This window comes from Microcaecilia unicolor, chromosome 3, assembly GCF_901765095.1.
Source record: "Microcaecilia unicolor chromosome 3, aMicUni1.1, whole genome shotgun sequence".
NCBI classification, from domain to species: Eukaryota; Metazoa; Chordata; class Amphibia; order Gymnophiona; family Siphonopidae; genus Microcaecilia; species Microcaecilia unicolor.
The window spans coordinates 206,335,684-206,348,202 of NC_044033.1; the positions used below are offsets into that span (position 1 = coordinate 206,335,684).

General features: G+C 43.1%; 1 protein-coding gene across 1 annotated transcript in view; it reads right to left on the minus strand.

Moving 5' to 3' along the window:
- Positions 1-2,537: 2,537 nt before the first annotated feature.
- LOC115466166 (H-2 class II histocompatibility antigen, E-S beta chain-like) overlaps positions 2,538-12,519 on the minus strand; it is a 37,078-nt gene continuing 27,096 nt past the window's right edge. The window contains exons 4-6 of the mRNA XM_030197251.1: positions 9,711-9,824; positions 4,599-4,631; positions 2,538-3,593 (exon numbers count right to left, since the gene is read on the minus strand). Of these exons, the coding sequence (XP_030053111.1) occupies positions 3,580-3,593; positions 4,599-4,631; positions 9,711-9,824 (161 nt within the window). The 3' untranslated portion in view covers positions 2,538-3,579. The remainder of the gene's footprint in view (positions 3,594-4,598; positions 4,632-9,710; positions 9,825-12,519) is intronic.

The following is a 12,519-nucleotide window of genomic DNA, read 5'->3' on the forward strand; positions in this document are numbered from 1 at the left end:
ACAAGGGAAAAAAAACTATAAACCTTGTATAAGGGTAAAATATAAGTAGTTATTGTGTTTTCTGAGTTTAAGAATCCCTCTATTGCATTAAAGATTTTTCACGTAGCTGAGAAAAAGCCATTTGTGATCAGGATTCCAAAATCACACTCTCAAGACCCTGTTTAGTAAGCTGTAGACTTTTTAGTACATACTAAAAATTAGAGCACGCTAATGCTAGAGACACCCATAGGAATATAATGGGTGTCTGTATCATTAACACATCCTAAAAAGTTAGCACGCCTACAGCAAGGCTTAGTAAATCGGGCCTTCAGAGTTTTAGCATTGCAAGATCCACTTCAAACGTTTTATTACACCTCTTAACAGCTATAAACAAAAACACAGCACTTCCCTCCTCTTCAGTATGTGTGTGACAAATGATAAAGGGGATGGAACTCCTCTGTATGAGGAAAGGCTAAAGAGGTTAGGGCTCTTCAGCTTAGAAAAGAGATGGATGAGTGGAGATATGATTGAGTGATGTAGAATCCTGAGTGATGTAGAATGGGTAGAAGTGAATCGATTTTTCACTTTTTCAAAAAGTACAAAGACTAGGGGACACTCGAGGAAGTTACATGGAAATACTTTTAAAACAAATAGGAGGAAATATTTTTTTCACTCAACGAATAGTTAAGCTCTGGAACTCTTTGCTGGAGGAGGTGGTAACAGCGGTTAGTGTATCTGGGTTTAAAAAAGGTTTAGACAAATTCCTGGAGGAAAAGTCTATAGTCTGCTATTGAGACAGACATGGGAAGCAACTGCTTGCCCTGGGATTTATAGTATGGAGTCTTGCCATGATTTGGGTTTCTGCCAGGTACTTGTGACCTGACATGGCCACTGTTTGGAAAACAGGATACTGGGCTAGATGGACTATTGGTCTGACCCAGTATGGCTACTCTTATGTTATGCAATAGCTAACTGGCTCCTAACAAGCACACGTGTTTCCACCAATCACAGTGAATGCCATGTTTGGAAGCCTTATAAACCAGCCATTATTAGACTTCTGAGGTGATTAGAACTGGGTAGTGAAAGACAGAGCACGGCAGCTGTGAAAGAAGCAAGGTCGTGCGCTCTGAATTAAGTGCAAGTAGTTCGGTTAAAAAAACCAAACTGCTATAAGCGATTAATGAGGATGAGCATATGAGCCACGAGTAAATATAAAAATACGAATGCTCTTTTTCTTTGTTGGATCAAGTAGTCCAGTATTACATAATTGTGTAAACAGCAAGTACATCTGAATACATGAAAATGAAAAATAAGGTGGGCTGTCAGTAGCCAAAGTTTCACTGGTGATGAAATGCGGTCAGGGAGGGACCAAGGGAATCTGACACCCTAACAACTGTAGAATTACAGGGGCCCTTTTACTAAGTCGCATAAGCGTGTACGTGTGCCCAACACATGCCCAAATGGAGTTACTGCCTGGCTATCGCGTGGCTCTTGCAGTTATTTCATTTTTGGCGCATGTCCGATATGGACGTGTGTATCGGATGCGAGCAGGTCATTATCGCCCGGTTGCCATGTGAGACTTTACCCTCTAGGTCAATGGCTGGTGGTAAGGTCCCAGACCCAAAATGGACGCATGGCAATTTTCATTTTGCTGCACGTCCATTTTCGGCAAAAATTTTAAAAAGGCCTTCTCTATAGGTGCGCTGAAAAATGATTCTGTGTGCGCCCAAAACACACGTCTACACTACCGCAGGCTATTTTTCAGCATGCCTTTGTAAAAGGACCCCACACTGAGGAAAAGCCAATGATTTTTCCATGTCCTAATCTGTCCTACTGCTGTAGGCAAGTCTTTCTAAAGCTGGAAGTTTGTAATTAAGTTCTCTTTTCTTTCCCCCTACCATAGAGGACTAAGGAGTGTTTCTAGTGTTTGATGTTTGGACTACTGCAATTCATACATATTATCTTGGATAATATATTTGCTAAGGATACCACGTATGTTACAATGCAAAATAGTTACAAAATTAAAAATGCACAAGCACCATCTGTTATGTAATACTCCAAAACAACACCAAGCAGGTATGAAACTCTGCCATGAATCAAACTCTCAAATTAAGGGGCCCTTTTACAAAGGCTAGCTGAAAAATGGCCTCTGGTAGTGTAGATATGTGTTTTGGGTGCGCAGAATTATTTTTCAGCACACCTGTAAAAAAAAGCCATTTTAAAATTGTTGCTGAAAATGGACCTGCGTCAAAATGAAAATTGCCACGCAACCATTTTGGGTCTAAGACCTTACCGCCAGCCATTGACCTAGTGGTAAAGTCTCACGCGGTAACCAGGCAGTAATGGCCTATGCGCATGAAATGCCACTTGGCGCGCGTCCGAAAAGAAAAATTATTTTTCGGACTCACACCAAAAATGAAATTACCGCAAGAGCCACATGGTAGCCGGGCGGTAACTCCATTTTGGCACGCGTTGATGCTTACGCAGCTTAATAAAAGGGCCCCTAAGCAAACCTCAGAACTACTGTGATCCAAACAAAAGCAGGCCGCCCCAATTAATACCAGTCATCCAGATCGATTTTATTCTTACTGAGTGGTTCATCACAAAGAGTAAAAGCATCAGGAACAGATTTACAGCTTACAGTGCGACTCTGATTCAAAGTTTAAATCTTACTACAGTACTAAGTTACAGCCACCCTTTATCTCAGCAGAATTAAATCACAAAGAAAGCATTTTATAAAAGTGTAAGCTATAAACAGCGGTCAGAATACCCCAGTGTTACACTCAGGACTGCCCTCATGACACCATGTTATATTTAAAGCTCTGTAGCACTCAGCCCATCAGTCCACTGTGCCCTAGAGTTCATAGGATCTGCATCGGTGCCCATCCCCTGAGCCTTCCAGTCCCCAGTGCCTTAGAAGATTCCAGATCTCCAGTCCACGGTACCCTAGAGGTGACATGCCCTGTGAACTTCCAGTGTTTCCTGTACTGAGTTATTTGGGGTGAAATGTTATTGCATAGCTATGAATTAACTGTGAATAAAAGCCTCACCCAGGAGCAATTACAGCACGTTACTTTCTACTAATCTTTTCATTATAAGAGGTCTTGTGTACATTCAAGAGTGAGAGACTTGTGACACTGCTCTTACGGTGATCGGAGTATCTCTCAGAGCCACATCCTCCCTGGTGCTGAATGTAAATTTACACAATTACATCGAAATGTTGAAAACAAATCAATCCAATAAAAAAAGAACCCAAAACTTAAGCTAGGAAGGAGGAGGAATTGATCCAGCAGGGGACATTTATTAATGCGAGTAGAATATTTGAGACGGGCAAGGTTAGTGAGCAGGTTCTCATATATTAGAAGAGAATACAGCTGAGATTTTGGTGCTACTGAACAGAAAGCTCAGTGGCGATTTAAAGTTGGGGTTCAGCCCCCTTCCCTGGGGGGTCACAGGAAGAGGTTCAAATAGACAGCAGTGGCTTCTCTAAATCCCAGCTGTTGATGCAGGTGTTTCGCTGATCCTTAGGAAGTGGGAGACTTTAGGAAGGAAAATGTGCTTTTCTGTGGAGATGGGGGATCCAACATCTCAAAGATCAGCTTAACTCATGAGACCTGTGGAGAAGAACGCGAGAGCTGTAAATGGAAAGAGTATAGGTTGTATCTGAAATGGCATCTTCTGTACTTCCCTCACCTTAGCAAGTCCTGGGCTTATAAAGTCCTCCTCCCCCTCCCCCATCAGTGAAAGGCCAGGTCGAACTGTCTTTGCATCTCTCCTTCATGATCTATGTCCCTGTGTCTCTAATGATCTCAGCCCAACCACTAGGCAAGACTAAATAGTTGCCTAGGACATTAATTTCGAGGTGGGGGAGGGGAGCAGACAGCAGCAGCAGTCAAAATAAAACAGTATGTAAAAGAAACTAAAAGAACCATCAATTCTTACTTTTACCTGTAAAACAACGTTTCATACTTAAAAGCATTATGTCCAAGTATGTTTTTTTATAGAATTATTGTAGGGTGATTGTGATTCGAGAGTTTAATTATCAACTTCTCGGAGAGAGAGAGCTGACGGACCAGGGTTCTGAAAACTGAGGAGGCTGCAATGCTGAAGGTTAGCCTAGTCTAGATAGCCTTCTGTTTATAGCACTGGTCTGACAACCACATAACTCACCATGAGCTACTACTGAAAAAGCTGAGAGCTAAATCCAGCTAAATTGCACCTGCCCTCTATGGTCTGTTTGTGTCCATGCTTCTTTCTTTCAAGCTGTAAATCCCAGTGAGGACTGCTTTATAAAGCTGCTCCAAAATGTACACAAGAGGCTATCGGGAAGGGAATACAGGGTATATACTGTACAAGGTCTCTCTTGGGCCCCTGAGTATATTCTACCCATTGTACACATTATTAATCTCTCTCATACATATTCGTTAGGGATAACCTAAAAATTTCTTCTGTTTGAAGCCCTGAGGATCGTCAGTGAATCCCAATGATGTTGGGCCTCTCCTGGATGTGTTCTGCTTAGGTCACTCTCGTTTCCCCCTTGTCTGCACGGTGCTCTGTATTCAGAAGGAAACCTTCAGGCACAGTAGCTCTCACTCTCCACCCTGGGATTAATTATTTACCTTCATTCACAGGAATCTGAAGTCGAGGTGTACCTGAAAAAAAAAGAACAAACCAATCCAAAGTCACTGGGTTTGTTTATCAGCTACTCTGTCCCATAAGGATTTTCCTAAGAGTGTGAGTTTGTGTGTGTAAAGATTTGCACACTTCTGGGAAGTGCTCTCAGCCAATCACCAAGCTCCCCCAGTTCCCACCCATAACAAACACAGTAACTACATCATGAAATTCTAACTAATCACAGCAGACTAACAAAACCTGATGATATCACAGCATGTGCCAGTACCACAAACTTCAACTGAAATCAATTCTTTCTTAATTTAAATATGGCCTGTTTGAGAATGTTGTGTGAGGTTAACATTTCTCTGGAAGTTCTTAAACTCTAAGGACTGGATTCAAATACAATGCTTTTTTTTTTTTATTGGAGGGGGGGGATATAGTATGAAGCCCGAGTATCAAAAGGACAGACACAATGGACTCTAAAGACCAAAATTTCTTGACTTGTCTTTCCTACCATTAACCAATCTTCCAGGAAAAACAAATATGTCCTTTTTCTACAGACGAGTATCTACTACTGTTTGACCCTTTGTGACTATCCTTGGTGTTAAGGCTAAATGTAAGGGAAGAATGTGGTACTGGCAGCACCTGCCTTGTGGGGTGAAATGAAGGTATCTCCTACGATTTGGACGAATCAGTGTGTATATGCATCCCTTCAATCTCGTGAACACATAAAATAATTCTGTTGAAGAAGCAGGATAAAAGAGAGAACATCTTGAAATTTTCTTTTTGAGAAAACCTAAAATCTCTTAGGTCCAAAATTGGTTCCAGTTTCTTTGGAATGAGGAAATACTTGGAGGGCAACCCTGGCTAATTTCATGGGTTGGTGGAACTGATTCTACTTCATTTGCTTGTAGAAGAGATTGAAGTATCTCTTCTTGGTTTCTGTTGTATGTACAGAATATATTGGAAGCACGTTTGGGGGAAGGTGGGCAAAATAAAACTTGTAACTTTTGCGAACAGTCTTCAGATCCCATTTGCCTATTATTTGAGGTCAACCGATCAGAAAAATAATCCAGCCCCTGATAGAATATGAGTTACTTGCAGACAATCAAAACATTGGGATATTTTTGGTTTAGGTTTGCTCTCCACAAATACAAATAGGCCATATTCGTTGTACCCCTCAATCTAATGCCACTTAAAAAACTCAGGAGTGTATGTCACGAGCATCTATATCTATAATCTATACATATACAAAGAATCTTGACTAGGATCTTGTAATCCAATGGATTCAAGCTATCTAATCTAATCTACAGCTTGTATACCGCTCAAATCCCAACTAGAGGTTCGAGGCGGTTTACACAGTAAGAGACTCTACAGAGCAGAAGAATGAATTTAGGATACGGTCATTGTACTGACTTTAGTTTCTGTACGACTTCAGACGGGAGAGGCAGGTAGCGGTTAAAATTTGTTGAATAGGGTCTTCAGTTTCCTGCGGAGCATACAATTTGATTCTGAATGGACTATAACTGGTAGAGAGTTCCACTCAGCAATGGCACGAAAGGAGAACATAAGAGTTGATCTGACGTTTGTACTTTAAATTCTTAATAACAGGGCACTTCAGTAGTATGTTGTCCCAAAGTCTGGTAGAATTATAATAACAGTGGGAGAAGAGTTGAATCAGTAGTTCAGAGGAAAGCCCGTGCAACACTTGAAAAACAATGCAAATGGTTTTGAAGATGATGCGGACATGAACGCATAGCCAATGTAGTTCTCTTAGGTGGCCAAAGACACTTTCGAACTTCCTTAATCGGAAGATCAGGCACACTGCTGTGTTTTGTTGTTCAGTCCGATGTATAAGGAGTTACAGTAATCCAAGTTGGATATAACCAGCATAGAAAAATGTGAACTTTGGAAATATGATCTTATCAGCCTCAGCTGATGCATGCGGAAGAAGGATTTCCCAAACTTGGTTGATCTGGCGAACTGGAAGTGAAGGCAGAGCAGCATTGCTCACTGAGGCAGGCACGCTCTGCTGAAGTTGCTTAAAAGAATACAACCAGTGCTATATATGTCTTTGGTATGGGAAGAACTTCTCATTCGGGGTGAGCTTGAAGTGAACAACATTCAAATTAAAGAGAACAGGTTTGGAGGGAGGTGTGCAAGTGAGACTGGGGAGAAATAAAAAATAAATAGTGTAATTGTTAAAATCTTTAAATGGTTCAAAGTTTTTGTTTTTTTTCTGAGCATATACACCGAGAGGAGGGCATGACTGCAATGATGTGTGCATAATTATCAGGTAACCTGGGATATCTATAGCTAAAAGCCATTTCATTGGCTGATGGTTCCAACAGTAGGTTCAAACAGGAAGTTTAGCTGGATAGTGTTGACAGAGCTGGTAAGTGAAAATCTGATTGCTTTTTTTGTGTTTGTTTTTATATAAAACATTCTCCTTGGATAGGCAGAGGTTGTGATATGTGAAAATACATTTTGCTTTAATGAAATTGCTAAACTTTAGAGTCAGAGACTTATCAATGAGGGATACATACAGTGCTTTTTTTGTGCCGGTACAGCGTACCGGCACCTTTTTCCTGAGGTCCGGCTCACTTGCCCGCACCCTTCCGTTCCTGCTCCCGCGCTCCAAAATCTTTTACCCGAAGTCGCAATTCTCCTCTCTCCCCTGCCCTCCCCTCCATGTCCAGCAATTCTCTCTCCCCTCCATGTCCAGCATGTCGGCTCCCTCCCCTGCCCTCCCCTCTCCTCTCCAAGTCGCGGCGAACTGGAAGTGAAGGCAGCGCAGCAGTGCTCACTGAGGCAGGCACGCAGGCAGGTTCGTCTCCTCTCGTGTCGTTTCCCTCTCAGTGCGTCCTCTGCAGTGCCCAGGTTAAAATAATAATAATAATATTATTATTTAAAAGCTTTATATTTAATGTGGGCAGGTTTCTGGGTGGGGGTGAGGGAATGCCATATTAGGGAGTTATGGGTAAGGGGGTAGGACAGGGCTAATGCTAGGCTGCGTGCAGGGAGGGCTGGGGCAGATGCCTACCAATCAGATGGATGGTGGGGAAGGGAAGGACTGATGCTGGGCTATGGGAATGGATAGTGGGGGTAGAGTACAGAAGGGAAGGCTGGATGGTGGGATAGGGAAGGGAAAGGCTGATGCCAGGCTACAAGGATGGATAGGGGGGTAAGGAAAGGAAGGACTGATGCCAGGCTACAAGACAATTTCTGATTTTTGGTCCTTAATTCTATAATTGATGAGGGTTGGTCTGTGTTTTGCATGTTAACCAGCAGGTGAGAGATTTTGCTGGCATGTAGTTTGTGTGGGGGATCTAGGAATCTAACTTGTCTGGCCTTTTCAATGAGATGCATATTGCTGTTGTGTGTATTCACTGCTGCCTTTTTAAAAGGTACTGTTATTGGCATTTGTATTCAGAATTGGTTAAGGTTTGCAACATAGACTCAAGAAGCTTCTTTGCAGGATTTTCTGTTACTTCACAAAGCACCTGGAGGTGAAGGGATTTTGTGTTGCTATTACTGAGGTGCTACCTGAATTTAAATACATTTTTCCTATGGAAAGCTATAAGAAGAAACATTCTAGCTATGTCCTCTATATGCGACAAATTCCATAGTAGGTAGAAAAGGAAGAAGTCTTCAAAGGTATATTTACCACATTTTAAATGTTTGATTAATACAGCTTAAGAAGGCATATATATTTATTATAATGTAAAGTTGAAGGATATGTACCAAACTGTGGTCATTTTATTTTGTCAGCATCAGAAGGGAGATAGAATAGAGCTAGAGGAAGTGAAAAAGACTTCAACGTTTACTTAATCAGACATTTGTTATAAAGCAAAGTTTGAAGGATATATGCTATTGCTGTAATTATATTGCAGGATCCTGTCATGTGTATTGAGATGTTTGCCATTATTGCAAACTTATGTCTGGTCAAGTTTAAGATATGGGATAATGTAACTGTATTACACATATCTGTTTTTCTATTAAGTATATATGTGGTTTATATTGATGCAGGGCAGCTGTTGGGCAGACTACTTAGAAATCCATCATTAAGTGCTACACATACCTATATACATAGTGCCCACCCATATTAGCTCCAGGCCCACCCAAAATATCAGGTCTGGCTATGCCACTTGGCAGAACTATATTAGGGGGAATGTCACTCAGGGAAATGGACAATCATAGTAGTTTTGCCTTGGTCTGTTTCAGTTGGAACATGTGATCAGAGGCCCATTTGGGGATTTTGTCGGAAGTTTCCTTTAGTGTGGGTCCTGCAGGAACTAGCATTAAAATGTCGTCAGCATATGAGAAAACGAGCTCTCCTTCACCTAGAGTAATACCGGAGAGGGTGCTCATAAATAGACTGAACAGCAAGGGGAACAGTGGGGAGCCTTGAGGCACTCCACTTGCAGATACCCAGCTCTTATACAGTTTGGAAAGGGGGAATATTGTCTAAGAATGGTTTCACAGCAAGTCATTGAACCAGCTCAATATGGGACCTGACAGCCCCAGGTCGCCAAATCTGGTCCACGGAATCAAAAGTTGCTGAAATGTCGTACGGAGTAGGATGATCTGTTTGCTCCTTGCCAGATGGTCCCTGACAATGGTAGCCAGTACCAGAAAGAGGGACTCAGTGCTGTGTTGGGGGTCTGAATTCAAATTGTGTGGGGTGGTAACAGGAGAACCTTGTAATGTGTTTAGTAAGCAGTTGACAGATGACAGTTCCCAACAGCTTAATTAGTACAGGGATATCAGCTATGGGTCTAAAGTTAGATGTAAGGGATAAGTCTAAGTTTGGAGCATTTGGCATAGGAGTAAGGGCAATATGGCCCATCTGTTCCGGAAGTTTCACAATTACTAGTAGACAATTCAGAAAACAAAGCAAGCTATGAAAGTATTGGCATTGGAGGGTTGGCCAACAAGGCAGAAGGACAGGTATCCAGGCTGCAACGACAGGACGACAGTTTGGGAAGCTATTACATTACTACATCCTTCACCAGTGACAGGAGAGGTGAGATTATCTGGCTGTGAGTGTGGTTACCTTTAGGAGTGACGATGACAGTAATAGGAAAGGAGACATTATCCATCTGTGATCAATTTACCTTTTTTATTCTTCAGGTAAATAATGAGTCCCACTATGATGAACACGGCCCCCAGCACGAACCCCACAATCCCTGTCAGCAGCTTGTTCTTTGCAGACTCTGAGGTCTGAGGCTCTGCAAAAAAAAAAAAACACAACACCAGGTGTAAATATTTACAGACTGTAGATACAGCAAATACAGTATAGTGGGGAGGGGGGGGGGGGGGGAAACGACAAACCACATCCACCTTCAAGAGTTATGCAGAAGGTGCTCATGCCCAGGAGTTACTGTGTGACAACGGAGCAACAACCAAGTGCTGTCTCCACGAATTACAGAATGTGTTATGTCAGTATCAGCGATTCTCAGCTCACACTCATTCACCCCTGGACATTACTGTGTAATGAAAGTGAATTTTGAGGGGTCTGAGTTACTTTTATGCTCTGTGACTATCTAGTATGATTTTCCAAAAATGTCCGTAAAAACAAGAGATGTATTTCACTTCTAGGAATACACCTAAATGAGAGACTCAGTCTAGTAATGACAGCTGTGTAACATGGCTGTTTGCAGGCAGGACAGACCACTGATTCCTGCTCAGTTGTGCTCCTAAGTTTGGCTGAAAATAGGGAACAAATATAAGAGGCGAATTTAGGAGCATAAATTTAGCTCAGCACTTTCTGAATATTGGGCGCTAGTAATCTTTACACTGTCCTGCCGTCCAGAGATCTACATAATAACTCAGCACAGGTGGGGGTGTCAGGGAGAGTGAGAGGAGGGGCAGGGTTGGCTCTGATACACCAGAGTGTTATAGCTGGAAGTAGAATATGACACAGGGACAAAGTTTGTCCCCGTCCCTGTCTCTGTCCCTGCAGGCCCTGTCCTCATCTGCAGAAGCCTTGAACGCTTATGATTTTATATTTAAATCTTTTTATTAAAGTATAAAAAGGAACAATATGCTGTGCAACTGTTGTGTATAAATTACAAATAAAAAACAATAATAACAACGAGCAGCTATAATAACCCTCCTTCCCACCACCACCCTCTACCCTTCCAACCCCAACAATAGCTGATTTCTACTACCCCAAGGAATCCTAATCCACCTTGTTAAAATGTCCAGGGGCACAAAATACAACCCGTTCTGTATGCCTTAGAGGGGAGAAATATGCCCTATGAAGCACTGTTATGATTTTTTAAATCTGTGAATGAATAAGTCATCAACAATCTCAGGATTCAGTCTAGCGCTCCTGTCTTCCACAATCCTTCCTGCAACGGAAGATGTCTTCTTAGAAGATGTGCTGGTGAGGGAAGTGACGTCACCGAGTGGTATGGGTGCCTGAAAAGTTAGCTCCGGTGGCCCCACGACGAAAACGGCAATAAACAGAGTTTAAAAGTCTGGCTGGAGAGTCAAACTTACCGAGAGTACAGCCTGGAAGACAGCGGAACGATAGCGCATGAGCCTGTCCCGGTCTGCAGTGGATCTTAAGCGGTTTGCTTTTGTTAGCGATGCGACAACGCCACAAAACAAAATGGCGGCCGCGCAGAAAATAAAAGAGTCCGCACAAGCGGAATGCAGCAGACCCCAGGAGACCTCGCTGGAACAGCGAACGGTAGCGGAAACCGCGGAGGGGGATCAATTAAGTCTGCAAGTATGGCTGCAGAACATCAGTGCAGACCTTAAAGCGCTGCGTGCGGAGGTGGCGACGATGGGAGCAGACCTACGGGGTGAAATCCAAGAGCTGAGAGCACGCTTGGAGAGCACAGAGGTGCAGGTAGAAGCTCACAGTGAAGCCATAGACACGCTAGACCACCAGATCGCAGAAATGCGGAGCACACAACAACAGTTGCTGGACAAAGCAGAAGATTTAGAAAATCGGGGGAGACACAGCAATTTACGATTCCGAGGTCTGCCAGAAACATCAACCTACCAAGACAGCGAACAGGTGGTCCAAAAAATTGTGCATGAACTGTTTACTCTTAATGGTGACACAGTGGAGCCTGGAACAATAACACTGGAGAGGGCGCACCGGGCGCTGGGACCCGTGCGCAACAACAAACCCAAAGATATCACTGCGTGCTTCTCTAGTTATAAACTCAAAGAACAAGTGCTGAAGATGGCGCGTCAAACCCAGGATTTTAAATGGGACTCATATGCCACTGAAATATACCAAGATTTAGCAGCGGCGACATTGAGATGGAGGGGGGAACTGAAACCCTTCACGAGGCATTTAAGAGACTTAAAGATTCAATATAGATGGCGACATCCCTTTGCCTTGGTGTTTTATAAAGATGGAAAAATGCACCAAATTCAATCTATCATGGAAGCACAAAACATCTGCCCGGGGGCAGTGGAACCCGAGGATCGACAGGAGGCCAACTCTGGAACCAGGCCCAGCCCCCGCCCCCTCCCGCCAAAGTGGCAACGGGTGGGGAAAGGTCCAAAGAGGCTGCAGCGTCAACAATCCTCCACACGAGTCACCTGAAGAGGCACCGACTCTTGCCTTGGATTTATCATTGACACATGCGATATAGTTGATTTTGAAGTTATATATGTTGAGCCATTCTCCAGCATTGGATAAGAGGTAGCTCGAGCTATGTTTTTGTTGTGGGGTACACGGGAATGGGTTCTATGCTACTCCTTCCTCCCTGATTAGGCAACCACGGGGGTTAATAGTGGTGCCTAAACTACTTAAGGATAGCAGGGGAAAGGGGAGGGGATTTCTCAAAGGGAGGGGAGGGAGCGACTCCAATATGGTACAAAATGCGAGTAGGATACAGGATCATGACCAAAGCTACTGGGGAAGTACGGGGTGGATCCATAGCCCTTAAAGAAGGA